The following is a 14,830-nucleotide window of genomic DNA, read 5'->3' on the forward strand; positions in this document are numbered from 1 at the left end:
TAAACTCACCTCCTTGATTTTATCTTAAACATTTGATTTTCTTACTGGTTTCATTTTCAACCATTGCTTTGAACAGTTTAAACTTTCCAAGTGCTTCTAATTTTTCTCTGAGAAAAGTAACCCAACACATTCTAGAATAGTCATCCATTATTAGATGACATATCTACCTTGTAAAATTTTAGTTCTATCTAGACCACATAAGTCAGTATGAATTAAATCAACAGGATTATTTGATTTTTCTGGAATACTTTTGAAACTAGCTCCAGCCTATTTTCCAAATTGACATTCCTTACATACTATGTTGTGAGGTTTGACAATTTTAGGTAAATCTCTAACTGCCTTAGTAGTACTGATCTTTACCATGCAATCAAAATTTACATGACAGAGTCTCTTATGCCATAACCAACTTTCATCAATATGTGCAATCAAACATGTCTTTTCACTGTTATTCAAATGAAAGATATTACCTCTAGTCTGATTACCCGTTGCAATTTCTAAACCAGTTCTCTTCATGATTTTGCATTTACCATTCTTAAATTGTAACTGAAATCCTTTTTCAACTAATTGACCAACACTCAAAAGATTATGCTTTAATCCTTCAACATAGTAAACATTGTCAGTGTTATGCTTACCATCAAGAGATAGTGAACCCTTATCTTTGATTGAACAAGCTTTGTCATCTCCAAATCTTACTAGACCTCCATTGTACTCCTAAAAAGTTAAGAATTTACTTTTGTCACCAATCATGTGATGTGAGCATCCTAAATCAACGATCCATTCATCCTTAGTTTCAATTATAGTAGCCAAGGCTTGTTCTACTAGTTGCACTGCAGGTGCTAGTTGATCTTCTATTATAGCAACAAAAACCCATCCATTGTCTGTCAGATCCTCATCAAAATCATCAGTCACTCCTTCATCAGCAACATAACAAGATTTGTCCTTATTGTTCTTGAATTTGTATCTCTTATATTTAGGGTTAGGTTTGTATGTCCTTCTAGCTTCTTCTCTTAACCTAGCATGTCTATCAGGGCATCTTGAAGCCATATGACCAATCTTATTGCAGTTAAAACATTTAAAGGGTGCTTTACCTTCATACTTACTTCCAACTGGACCTTTAGGCATTTTTCTTGCAAATAGTGCTTCAAGTTGTTCAAGTTCTTCATTTTCTCTCCTGCTTTCTTCAAGTTCTTTTGCATAAAAGGCTTTCCAATCATACTTGTCAAATAATAGTGTAGATGATGTTGATGCTTTAAAAGCTAAGCCAATTTTTATAGTAGCAGCAGGACCAAATTCCTCAATTTCAAAGGCTGATAGTTTTCCAATCAATGTATCCCTAGTTACTGATGTGTTATGCATTGTTCTAAGCTCATTTATTGCAGTAAGTTTCATTTTATATGCCGGTGGCAAACTTCTTAAAACTTTTGAAACAATTTCATCTTCACTTAAGGTTCCTCCACAACATTTAATACCCAAAACAATTTCATTTACTCTTTCCATAAAAGCAGAAATTCTTTCATCCTCTTCCATTTGTAGACTTTCATACCTGACCTGGAAGCTTTCAAATTTTGTAATTTTGACTGTGGAATCTCCTTCATTTAGTGTTTCCAAGTGGTCCCAAATAGATTTAGCAGTAGACCTATCTAATAATTGCATGATTTGCTGATCTGATAGAGCGCTTAAGAGTGCTTCTCTTGCCTTGCAATCATTCTCCTCATCTTTAGTCAGATTTGGTGGATTAGGCTGACTTACAGTAGGAGCAGTGTATCCATTCTTTATTACATCCCAAATGTCCTTTCCAATGCAATTCAGATGTGTCTCCATCCTGATCTTCCATATGCCATAGTTGGTTCCATCAAGTTTAGGACTGTCCTTCCTGAAATAGTTAGTAGACATTGGATTTCCTCAAGTTGTTAAACTTTTGCAAAAGAGGACTAGGCTCTGATACCAATTGTTAGGTCCCAGGGATAATTGAGATGGGGGGGTGAATCAGTTGTCTTAATAATAATAACCAAAAACAACTTAATCAAATTACTGCTTAATACCAGTTAGACAGTTTGTTATACCGGTGACCAGATTTAACAGATAAATGCAATACCGGTGAAGATTAATGCATGAAATTAAAAAACAAAGTCATCCACAACACATAACACCAATATTTGTATGTGGAAACCCTGTAAGGGGAAAAACAATGGTGGGAAACCTTACCCACAATCAGATGATACTACTATAGATAGTAAGTGTACATAAATGGGGTCTGCACATGCAGAAAGGCCAAGAGCCTAGAGCTCACTGCTCAAACACATAAGGGAAGTCACACTGACTTACAGTTGGATGGTTAAATCCAATAATAATGTACTTCACAAAATAGCATCTTCATAAGATGGATTCAGTACCGGTGTAGTCCTGATAGGCTTTCATAAAAACCTAGCTTCATCTTCAAATGATGTCTTTGTGTGTAGCTCTGCTTAATCTTGCATATACCTTCGCACAAAACCTTCTTCACATACCCACTTCGATCTTACAATTAAGACTTTACATTTATACCATAACCTAGGACCAGCTTTAGTAGGTCGGCTCTACAAGATATTACAATAAAATATTTTATAGATAAAACAAACCTGCAATGTCTGTCGAGTAGTCATCCCATGGAATTGAAGCTGAAAGACAAGGTATGCCCTACTGCACTGAATCACAAGAAGGAAAAAATATTGTAATATTTTTATCATCAGGTGCAAGAGGTGATGTGATATTAATAGGAGGAGATGAAATGCTAGTCTCAAGAATGGGGTCACATGTGAGAATCCCGAAGTTCAAGTACCCAAAATTCTCCTCAATATTGATATCATCACAAGAAGTGTCATCAACATAGGAAAAATTAACCTCATCAATAGGACCAAAATGTGAAAAGGTATACAACCGAGATGCATGATTAACCACCCTAGTTGTAATGATAGCTCTACTCTCCAAGTCTCTAATGATAACTGAATCAGGTGTGAACTCCATAGTTTTCCTTGTTACCCCATGAGTGATCTGATAGATGGAAATAAGATTGCTTGTCAAATGGGGTACACACAACACATCATTGGAGGAGTTATCCCTAATGGAAATATATCATTTCCCAATCAAATCCATGTATGTATGATTTCACATCAAAATTTGTGGCATGTTGCAAGGAACAAATGAAGAGAACATAGAGTGTGAAGATGACATATGATGAGAAGCTCTGGAATCATGACTTGTAGTAGAAAAAAGAGCTTGTCATTTATTTGTCCCAAAAGTTTGATCCTTCCCTTTATCCTTTTTCTTTGGAAGAAGAAGCCAAAGTAGACATTCTAGAAGGCAAACTGATTTTATTCTTCTCAAGAAGATGTTTCAATTCATCAATATCATTCTTGTAACAATGTTGTTAATCATGTCCCGACTTCTTGCAATATGCACAAAAAAGATTGTCCTTATATGATTTCCTCTTAGGTGAGGATGTAGAATCACTTTGTTGTGGTGAGGATGATTATGCTCCATCTTCTTGTGTCTTTGGCTTAGACTGCTTTTGGTTCTTACATTTTCCTTGATTACTTTGATTCCCTTTATTAGCCAGAAAATCTTGTGACTTTGAAGACTTGAGAATCCCCATCTTGGTCAACTTAGATTGCTCAAGTATCAACATCTTCGTGAATGAATAAAATGATGGTGGAGTGTATGAGATACCTTGAGCCAATCAATGGGCATGAAAGATAGAAACAAAGGCTGCATACTCCGATGAAATCTTGTCCAACAAGTTGTAAACAAATGGAGCATCTTTTTTGTCAATGTCACAATCCTTAAGCTTTTCTCTTAGCTCATTTTCTTTTGTGACATAATCTTGGATTGTATCAAAATCCTTGGGATCCAATGTTGTGAGTTCACCATCAAGATTGTATCCATTTATCCCATCAACTTGACCCTAAGATTTGGCATAAATATCCCAATCCTCTTTAATTGTAGTACACTTCCTAATATGAAAAAAGAGGTCATCTGATACATACTCTCTCAAGGTTCCAAGTGCCATATAATTTTTAGTGAGCCATTCAAATTGAATATTAGGATCATCCTTAGGATCAAGTGGTGTTGTTATTGTTCCATTTACATAATGAATGAGTCATTTTTCCATAAGCTTACTCCATGCATCAATTTCCCATGATGCATAATTATTTGGAGTTAAAAGTTGAAATTTAGGAGAGCCCATAGCACCAAATGAAAAACACAATAAAGCAAGAGGCAAAATCACACAAGACACCCCCCCAAATTACTTAATCAAAGAACCCCCTTGACCCAAAATGATGATTTGGCACTTTATATATAGTAAGATTACAATGGCCACTTGCAAAACAAGGCAAGGTGGAATTTCTAATTTCAAAAGACAACTACCTCAAATAGGTTGGAAGAGACTCCAACAAACTCTACATGAGATCTAAGATAAGATCCAAGAAAGTAAAGAGTACTAAATAGGCCAAAAATGACCAAATACTGAAAGTACAATTTCTATTCAAAATGGTAAAATCTGATAGCACCACATGAAAGTAAATGAAAAATTATGCACTTTCAAAGAAAATGGCACTTGCAAAGGAGGTTGTATGAGCCCGAACAAAGCCTCTGAAGTTGCAAAATTGAGGATTGGACAGGTACGGTTGTGAAAAACTAGAAATTGCGAAAACTATCCACTAAAATCAGAAAAATCCACCACCACTATGAAGAGCACGAAAAATTAGCACAAATAAACAAAAAATTGTATGAAAAATGGAGATAAAATGAGCAAGTTATGGGCCTCCAAAGTTGGCCTACAAAATCAAAAATCTCATTGAGAGGGGGCTGAATTTTTTTTAAAAAAAGATGATGCAATAATGGCATCATCATTTTATGGGCTTAAATTTGACGCTCATTCGTCCATCAAATGAACTTCATACTCCTGTTGCATGGCATGTCCATACCGTATGGAAGATGATGTGGTCAAATAGAAAGATGACAGGTGTCAAAGACATGTAGTTTAAAGACGCTACATGGTTGAATGTACAACAACCATGTCTGAGCATCAAAAGATGTCGGGTGGAGCTGAGTGCCAAGCGAGGTGGAGCGGCATTGTAGGAGGTGACATAGTAGCTAGTTAGGGGTCTTTGCTAGAAAAGTAGCCTAGAACAAGTAGCCGGCGAGACCTAGAACAATAGTTAGAAACAACCTGACTGAGGTTGTCAGAAGACTAAGAGGCCCGAGTGGTAGAGTGGCAGTGCCGGAAAGGAGGGAGCCCGACAGAGCAGGGTCATGGGAGTAGTGTCCTACAACAACAGTTGCCGTAGAGGTTGTTGTGGTCGTCGAGAAGTGCAAATGCTACTAAAGCTAACTGGAAGATGCATACGAGAGCCACAGATGGTATGGGAGCCTGTAAGGAATAAATGCGGGCAGAGTCCATTGTTGGGGGGAAAACCCCAATTTTTTAAATTTTTTAAAAAAATAATATTAAAAAATTTACAAATAATTTAAACAACTGTGAAATAAAGTATGGAATGTTTGAAATAGATTCACAGAAAAAAAAAATTATTTTTTAAAAATAAATCGTACCGTACACCCAAATTAGGCAATTTTTTCCTCCAAGGCTTGAAATTCACATTTCATCAAATATAGGTAAATTTATATTCAAAATTCATGGAAACAGCCTCCTGGACACAATGGTAAGGTCGAAATCATCATAGGATCTTCCCAAATGTGCAAATCCCCAGATCTAAAAAATGAATTTAATCCAAAATATCTACAAATAGACTACTTACTGAAGCCCCAATGGCTCTAATACCATGTATGAAAATAGCCAAGATCAATAGCTCAATGAATAGCACAATAGAGAGACAAAATATATTGATAAGAATAAACTATATTCTAATCAAGATGCAAAAATAAGATCAACTAGATCATTACATACAATGTAGATGAGCTTGCTTTTAAAGGCAAGGCCATATGAATATGTGAGCACCCAATCACGACCTGTAGCTCAACGAGAAACAAGGGTAGGTAAGAAAAAGTAGGAGAAACAATATAATATTCCAAAAGAGGTGGATCACCCACCGAATGTGGAATGTAATAACAAGATAAGACCACAAAAGGTAAAAATTCTCCTACATACATCATCCCTGTGTGCACACTTCCCTAAGTGTCTCATATGCAAACTACTATGAGATGCATTATCCTAAGTCAACTTAAGTAAGGTTTAATTATGAGACATAATTTACACCAACAACATGTTATGCTCATATCCTAATGTTTGTTAAACATTCTATCCACACATATTTAAACTCATTCAAGGTGGTGCCTTTGAGGCAATTTGTTTACAAATGAATGCAAGCACATTTCATTAATTAATAAATTTGGTGGACATTGCTACAAGGTGGGTTGTCATAGCTACAGGGTGAATAGGTGTAATAAATTAATGTACAAAGAATTATTTTGATTAATTAATACATCCTACGTGAACACACCATGAGAGAAAAGTTTCTAGTTCCGATGTTCAAGAAAAGTTGCTAGTGTGAGAACTCTTAAATCAAGAGGCTATCGGCTAATAAACCTAAATATTCTTGTTGCATGCGTAATTTTTTTTTTTTAGGCAACGTGAAAAAAAGATCAATATGAAACTTTTATGACCTTGGTAACAGTTTGTTGGCATGTGAATTGTGCAATCCGGTGAGAGTTCCTCCTATAGTATAACCGATATTATGAAAATAGCTTCTACAATCATTGGTGGATTTATTTCTTCCCAATGGGAGGAATATTATTTGTAGTAAATGTATTATTTTTGGTCTTTAAGCACTCAATATTGTTACAAAAGTTACTTTTCTATATTCTAAACTTTGAACACTATATCACAAACCCTACTTTTAACCACAAAACCCTAGATCTACAATGAAATTTGAAACACATCAATGAATAACCATTAAACATGCAAATTCATCAAATAAATCAAATGATACCTTTACACATTCAAATGGATTTAATCTTGACTATTCTCTTATCTTCATTAATCTTATTTTTGATGTTGCTATCATATTTTTATTCTTTCACAAGAGCTCTATGGGGAATGGATGTGGTTGTGATGATGTAAGTGCTATGATGCAAAAGGTTAGAATGGTTTTGATAGAATGTAAGTATGCTTCCAAGGTTGCTATATGGAAAAAGGGAGGAAGAAGCCTCTTATATAGAGAACATATTAAAAACAAAGGGATAGGATTAAGAGGTAAAAGAGAAAATGGTCAGCTAGGATTAAAGGATAGGTAGAGGAAATAATAAAATAAAGGAAGTGGTTAGGAACAAATTAAGAGATGTATGCCAGTTGTCATGGATGAAAAACTTAAATGAATTAATTAAATAAATTAAAGAATGTATTTAATTAATAGAGGAAAGGGTCGCGTAAATTAAATAAACAAATAAAATATTTATTTAATTAGACTATAATAATTTTAGGTGTCTACAACTTCTTAGAGGGTATTTAGAATATATTACATCGGCTCTCTCTTATGGAGGGGTCTCCATTATGTATTTGTGATGGAGTTGGATGTTTTTGAACCATCACTTACACATATTTTCTTTATCTCTTCTCGAGAGGTGTTTACTCCCACTAAGTATTTATCCTTTACTCCTATTATATGAGACATAATTTATTTTTAATAGATACTTTATCAAGCCTTGTTACTAAGACCTACCTTTCTTTTTATCTTGTGTGTGTAGCTTCCTTAAGTTGTAGTTATGGGGGGGATAGGTATTAGTGTACAATTATATTTACATTATCATGTGTTAATTAGGGAGTCATTGATTAAGAATTTATTTTCCTTTTATAAGTTACAATCTTATCACTTAGGATAAAATTGAGTTATTAATTTTCCTATTTTTATGGATGCATATCATATTTTAATTTTTAAATTATGATATTAATGCTTATGAATTGCATTTGATTGCATCTTTATGCTTGTTTTCTATTTTTCTCTCTTGTAGAAGAAAAGTTGCAAAAATTTCTAGTTCAAACAATTACCATCATTGAAAAATTCTTAATAGTGTTTTAAAATATTTATGAAAAGTAATCTAAAAACTTCAATGAAAAATAATTAAAAATTAAGGAAAAAAATCTTTATGTAATAAATTATAATTTATAAACCTCTTAAATTCAATAAAAATTTACCAACCAACTTATTGTAATCTCTTTGCATTCATTCAATTGAAAAAGAAAAAGAAAAAAAAAGGAAAGAAGTTTACGAAGGCGGAAAGAAGTTTACGAAGGCGGAAGCTTTAGAGAATATGGTAGGGCCATCAAATTCGATTTGTATGAGTACAAAAATTAAACCATATGAGAGTTTTATGTTTTATATTCTCATATTCACGCTCTCCTTATTCATGTTTGTTCCACATCATGGCTCATAATAGTACTCTTTTTCTTCATAAATTGGACGATGTGTTCACAGTGTCTGCCGACTTTTTCACTTTAGCTTGCTTTGGTGTGTTCACAGTTCTGATAGGGTATGATATATGGCGGGCATTCAAAAAACGGGCGACTTGGTTGCCAGGTAAGGCCTTTGCCCTCAGCGGTGTAACAGTGCAAATAATTGTTTGGTGGACCGCTTTAAGTAATATTTTCAATGACTATGAAGGAGACCTTGATTATATGATGGACACTCATCAGCTTGTTGTTAGTGGAAGAGTTGCTGTGTGTGTTTTTGTAGGCTATTTGCTGCCTGGAATGGCTGCTCCAAGTGTCAGAGCTTTTCTGGCATTAGCAATAACCATATGTGCCCAACTTGGTTCTGAACTGCTCCTCTTTCGACACTTGGAAGATCCAGACTACAACGATGAGATGAGATGGTCAAAAATTGCAAACCTCATTTTATTCATATGTATTGTAGTCCTTGGTTTGATGTTATGTTGTACGATTTTAGCAAGTAAAACCATTCAAAGCCTTCTGAGGCAAAGAATTTCTGCATTTCTCTCCATCACTGAAGAGGGTGAGTTTCAATTCTCAAATGAGAGGATGATGTCAAATTCTTGGTATGATTTTGGGGATGAAGTACTCATGTCATGGTTTGTTGCTCGTGCATGCCAAGCTGATTATGTGATATCCCGGTCAGTTTTCAGTTCAGCAGTAGGGATAGTCGTCACGATTTCTCTCACAGTCTGCCTCTTGTCTAACACATCGTTTAACAAACATTTTTCTTTTCGAGAATTTTATCCTGATGATATTGGTATAGCTGGTCTGCTGTTTAGTTTCATCATAATAGGATGGCTTGTCATTTTCTGGAGATGGTTGTCTGCCCAATTGTATTTTCGTCTGCACAAACACAGTTGGAGAAAGCGTCTTTGCCTGGAAGAATTCTGGACGAGTCATACTGTTGAGTTGATTGGCATGTACGATTTAAAAGGAGATCGACAGCGGTTCCTAGATGGTGAAAGAGATCGACAAAGGCTCCTGTGTGACAAAAAATCAAGCTCAAATATGCCCAGGTTGAGCAAGTTGGAGAACTTGCCCACAAAGATATTTACCAAAGTCAGGTTGCACAAGTTGTTATATATAGTGTTGATGCTTCAGATAAGTGTGGTCTTTTTCAGCAAGGTTTGTGGACTTCTCTCAGATGTTATTGTAGGTAAATTTTTATATTGTTGTCGTAAACACATGAGGAAGCGAGACCAAGTTAAATCACCTGAAAAATATGCAAGAATTTTGAAATGTATATGTATGCCCGGAGAAGATCCTTCTGTTTTGTGGGAAGCCAACGAAATGTCTTTTAATAAGGCAAAGCGTCTGATGGACGAAGATTGTGAGAAGAGCAAATCGATTTTTCACCTATGTTCTCCGCAATGGGCAGAGGATGGGAGAGAACTTCTAAATAAGCTTAGAAAAAAAGCACCTCCTTTAGTTTTAGAGTATTTCCCAAGTGCAGAAAAACAATGTGTGAAGATGACAGTAGTGTCGCTCCTCGCTATCTTCATTCGACTAGACAAGGCCAAGTCAGATCCTTTGATGAAAGCTTGTCGTCAAGTATGGGACTTGTTAACCTTCGCAGACGAGTGTGATATTGATCTTCAGGTCAATAAAATAAACCTCCTTGATGATATGAGCAGAGACAATGATCAAGTTTGCATGGCTGCAGATAGAGAGTTCTACAAGCTACAAATGGAATACGACAAACTTTCTCCTGATTGTCAAGACGCGCATACATTTCTACGCGATCAATTAGGGAAATGTGAGGAGTCGCTCAAAAGGGAAAATCTACTAGAAGACTGCAAGGAGGAAGATTTAAGTGATTCCAAGGACTGGCTGAAAATAGCACCCTGCTACGCCCTCTACAAACTATGCAGTGTAATGTTGGAGGAAGTGGAAAATGATTCTGTTTCTGAAGATTTTGTGGCATGGACAGAAGCATCCTTGAGAAATATTATTTCTTGTTGTGTGGCAAAGCTACCTGATATGCTTGTAAAGCAATGTTGGAAATGGGCACAGGAATTTGAGGAAGACAAGTTATGGGAAGCAATTCATCTGGCAGGCAAATGCAGAGGAATGATGGAGGCATGGGGCCTGCAACCAAAGCCGACAGTGAATACCACACAGCAATGGACAATTGAAGTCGAGGAGTCGCCCAGCCAAGGAGAACACACTGAGTAACACAGACCAATGCATAATTGAACTCCAGGATTCTTTGTCCAGTCGAGTAGTCTTTGATTTTTAATTGTCTTTTTAACCTTTATTTAGCTTTCATATGTGTGATGGGTTGTCTTAAATTCGAGTGGTTTGCTTTATTGATAAGTTTGTATTGAAGTCGGTTGTTTCCATAAGAGTACCTTCTTAAACTCTATTCCCATAGATCTCGTCGTTCAGTAAAGCAGCTTTGTGTGGTATTTAAGGACAAATAATGTGTCGATGTTGAATATTTGTACAAGATTTGTAGACTGCATGTGGAAGCATTCAAAGAGCTCAACTGATGATGTAAAGCTTGGCTGTCTATCTGCTTCTCTTGAATTAATATGCTTGAAGGTTTATTTTCACCTCTCTTCAAGATTCAAGGTGTATACAGCTTTGCCTGTTTATGTATGAGATATTCTGTACATAAATGCTTTCTTTGTGTTGTTTTCACTAATATTGTTTAAAGTTCTGTAGATTTACATGGAGTTTTATGCAATTTATTTTTCAATTAATATTTTACAATATTTATATTTTTAAAATAAATGTAATTTTATAAATTTTTATATTTTTATGAATGAATATCTTAATAGATATTAAAAAAATCTAAAAAATATTTTAAAATCTTTGTTCTTAATAAAAACTGAAGTGTTATAAACTTTTAACTATTGTAGTGAATTTTTTTATAGATTAAATGTTTTTAATATTTTTGTGATTTGATATTGCAATAATATTAGAGGAGAAATTCAATACTCAAGATTGTGTACGCTTGTCAAGCTAAGCTTGTAGTCACGATTCATCCTCAAATAGTGGGTGATAAGGACTAATTTATAGGAGTGGGCTTTATCTTTCAATTTCAATTCTACCACACTTGAGAGGGTATTCCTAGTGGTCATTAGATGGGGAAATTAAGGATAAATGAAAAGTAATAAGCTAGACCATATGTATGCTATAACCTCAAATGACAATCATTGGTCATTCAAGTATACTTTCTTAACTCAAATATGACCAAAGAGCTCATATTGAGAAAATGAAAACATGTTGTGTATACAACCAATTATCTATATGAAAAAGATTATTCACCTTAAATGAATCTTTTTAACATTTCTTAGACATATGAAACCTAGAATCCATATTAATACAATTCTTTGAAAGTTAAATTAGTTTAGGGCTTTCATAAAAGCTAACATTAGTTCAAACATTGAATTACAAGTGTGAGGGAGATCTAATGTATTTCCATAGTGCTAAAGAATAAATATAAATGATGATAAAATTGTAGCTTGTTTGATCCCTCACCATATAAATGAATTACCATCCATTAGACAATAGAGTCTACAATTGGAAATAATGAAAAGATATAAATGATAATTGAATTCTAATAGAACAATATATGTACACATACAATACCAAAGAAATCAAATATATGAATTTCATGGATTTTCTTCAACGATGACATGCTCTTAATACTATAATGTCCATAAGGCTATGAGTAGTTGTCTTGAGTCTACCTTAAATTGCAATTAAGTTATATAAGCATTAATAAATGTAACTATATAAGTTAGATTGGGTGACATTCAAGGCATAATCATGGCATATATAGGAGGTAGTCATTAGTTGTTATCATCATATTGAGTATTGTGTTCTTAAAGAATATTGAAGGTATCCCTCTCAAAGTGACACATTATTATCAAATATTTGTAATATATTCTATATTATACTCTTCTATTGTGTAAGTTGTTACATTACAAGTGTTATCAAAGAATGATCTTGATAGTTGGATTGCAAGAATCAATGCAAATATTTGGCTTAAGAGGTCAAATTGGGAAGCACATGTATCTCTCTCAAATTGAAGAATTTTTCCATGCTTTTTGAAGTGTTTCTTAAAGATCATTTTAAGCTACTATGCTTTATATTTGAAGCCTTTTGGAGCTGATCTAGAGGTACGATGTTACTATATTTCCACTAAGTTCACTTGCAAGGCTACAAATGAATTTCTTGGAGATTTTTTTGAGATGTGAGATATAGGTCTAGTTAAGTAACATTTAAAAATTTGATTAATTTGATTTATTTGGAATAGTTTATTGTGAAAAATATTTTGGTTTCATCATGGTGAGGCCTACAATAACAGGAAAATATAATCTTATCACAACTTGAAAAATCCAAACAAAGATGATATACTAATTGAAAAAATTCATTCTATTTATCTATTGAGTCTATCAAGGAAGAAAACATCAAGATTTAGCATAATATTTTATTATTATCAAAATGAATTGTTTCTCTTATGAGTTATGTGGAATCTAAGGGATATTTTTCACATAATAATAATTGGGAATAAGACATGTCTTCGAAGGGACATGATCCTTTTAGAACTAACTTGGATGTCAAAATGGGTCATCGCCCAAATAATTCAATAGCTACCATTCATATGGCATCTCAAAAGCCATTACCAATAAAATATCGAGAAAAATGCTCAACATCCTCTTCAACATGACCAACTCATATGTTTAGCCAGTAAAACTCTTTAGTGTATTCCTCCACACTACTCTCCTTTTGTTTCAATTTTTGCATCTTCTTGAATAGACTAATTTCATAGTTTTGCGACAATAATTTGGACTTAAGCTTTGCTACCATCTGATCCCATGATCAAATTTTAACTTTCCCTCTTCGTTGTCTATCCGTTTGCACATGATCCCACCATAGGGATGCATGGCCCTTCAACTTGGTGTGGGCAAACTTAACTTCTCAAACTCTAAATATTTATCCATTTCATTGATTCAATCTACCAATTCTTCAACGTTCAATCCCCCTTTGTAATTTGGAGGATCACCCTAGAGCTTAGTGCTCGCTTTAGTGAGAGCTATGAGGAATCTTTCCTCCAGGATCTAGTCTAGGCTATTGTACCTCTTGACCTCCCTCATTGACTTGTTCTTCTTCATTGTCAGTAATCTCCTCTGCATAGACTCCTCTTCTTTGAGCCATTTCCATGGCATCCATTCATGCAATAAGACCTCTAATTGCCTGTAGAAGCTCAAGCTCCTCACCTCTGGTTCTTTTTCTTCTTCGACCCCATCCTCTTTGAGCCATGTTGCTTGTAGGTCTTCTTCTTAGCACAATGAACCTTAACAAAGATACAACATAAGAAGGATACCTTCACACACACAATAAGTTACAGAATGATTTGCTGATTCCATTGATCTGGAATTTATCACACACACTCTCTAAGGAACAACATCTCTCTGTTCCATGAATCAGCTCTCTCTATTAAATAATTCCTATGCTACTTCCCCAATATGAAGCTTCCTTTGCAGTGAGGATTCCCAACAAAATATATTCCCCAACAAAATAAAAGCCTCCCTTTGTTTTCCTCTTACACTATCGCTACTTCCTTCAGACATATGAGCTGCCTTTTCAATCCAAAAAATCTCCTTACTGGATTATGTGTTGCCTTATTGATGCATTTCCCTTTTGACAACCACCAAAATTAGGCGCATAGTAGATTAAATGATCCACCCCTGCCACACAACCTCCACTTCATGAAATACACTAAAAAAAGTTTTAGTTGTTACAAATCTGGAACAATACAAGATAAGGAAAACACCAAACAAGAAACTGAAATCCAACATTAAACCAAATTTAAAATTTAGGATGAGGGGAACAAGTCCACCGGGATGCTCCGAGATTAGTATATGACAACTATAGTGACGTCAAGTTTAATATTCTTTGTAAAGACAAAAACCCGTCTACTCCAACCGTTGTGCATGACATTAAAATCAATGACTTAATAGAAGAATGTGCAACAGTTGTAGCATCCAAGCAATGATCATATTCAAATGTAGAAAATAAAATAAGTTTAAAAAACCAAAGGCATATATGGCTCAAATGTCACACCTGTAATTTGACATTGTCATGTTCATGGTGGACACACTAAATCTAGTTTTTGAAATTCTATCAATAATGGAGAGTATAAAGAAATTTGAAAAAATATTCCTCCCTTGAAACAGTAAAATAGAAGCAAAGGTAAAAGGACAACCCTGTTCGACAATCTTCAGTGTTTCGATGATGCATGCAAGATGTTTGGTAAAATGTCAGAGAGAAATTTTATCACATGGAACACGCTTATGGGAGGATGTGTACATAATGGAGTCTTAGAAGGGG

General features: G+C 34.7%; 1 protein-coding gene across 1 annotated transcript; it reads left to right on the forward strand.

Annotated features, from left to right (window-relative positions):
* The first annotated feature begins 8,398 nt into the window (after positions 1-8,398).
* On the forward strand, positions 8,399-11,040 carry LOC131076666 (uncharacterized). Its single transcript, XM_058013964.2, has 2 exons — positions 8,399-8,570; positions 8,727-11,040. The coding sequence occupies exons 1-2, from the start codon at positions 8,417-8,419 to the stop codon at positions 10,658-10,660; spliced, it is 2,088 nt and encodes a 695-aa protein (XP_057869947.2). The 5' UTR covers positions 8,399-8,416; the 3' UTR covers positions 10,661-11,040.
* Positions 11,041-14,830: the final 3,790 nt, after the last annotated feature.

This window comes from Cryptomeria japonica, chromosome 4 (assembly GCF_030272615.1).
Source record: "Cryptomeria japonica chromosome 4, Sugi_1.0, whole genome shotgun sequence".
In the NCBI taxonomy this organism is placed as follows: domain Eukaryota; kingdom Viridiplantae; phylum Streptophyta; class Pinopsida; order Cupressales; family Cupressaceae; genus Cryptomeria; species Cryptomeria japonica.

Excerpts from the sequence above, each read along its gene's own strand:
- LOC131076666 (XM_058013964.2), top strand. The coding sequence starts at position 8,417 with ATGGCTCATAATAGTACTCTTTTTCTTCATAAATTGGACGATGTGTTC. Across the intron at positions 8,571-8,726 it reads ACGGGCGACTTGGTTGCCAG|GCTATTTGCTGCCTGGAATG; the intron begins GTAAGGCCTTTG and ends GTGTTTTTGTAG.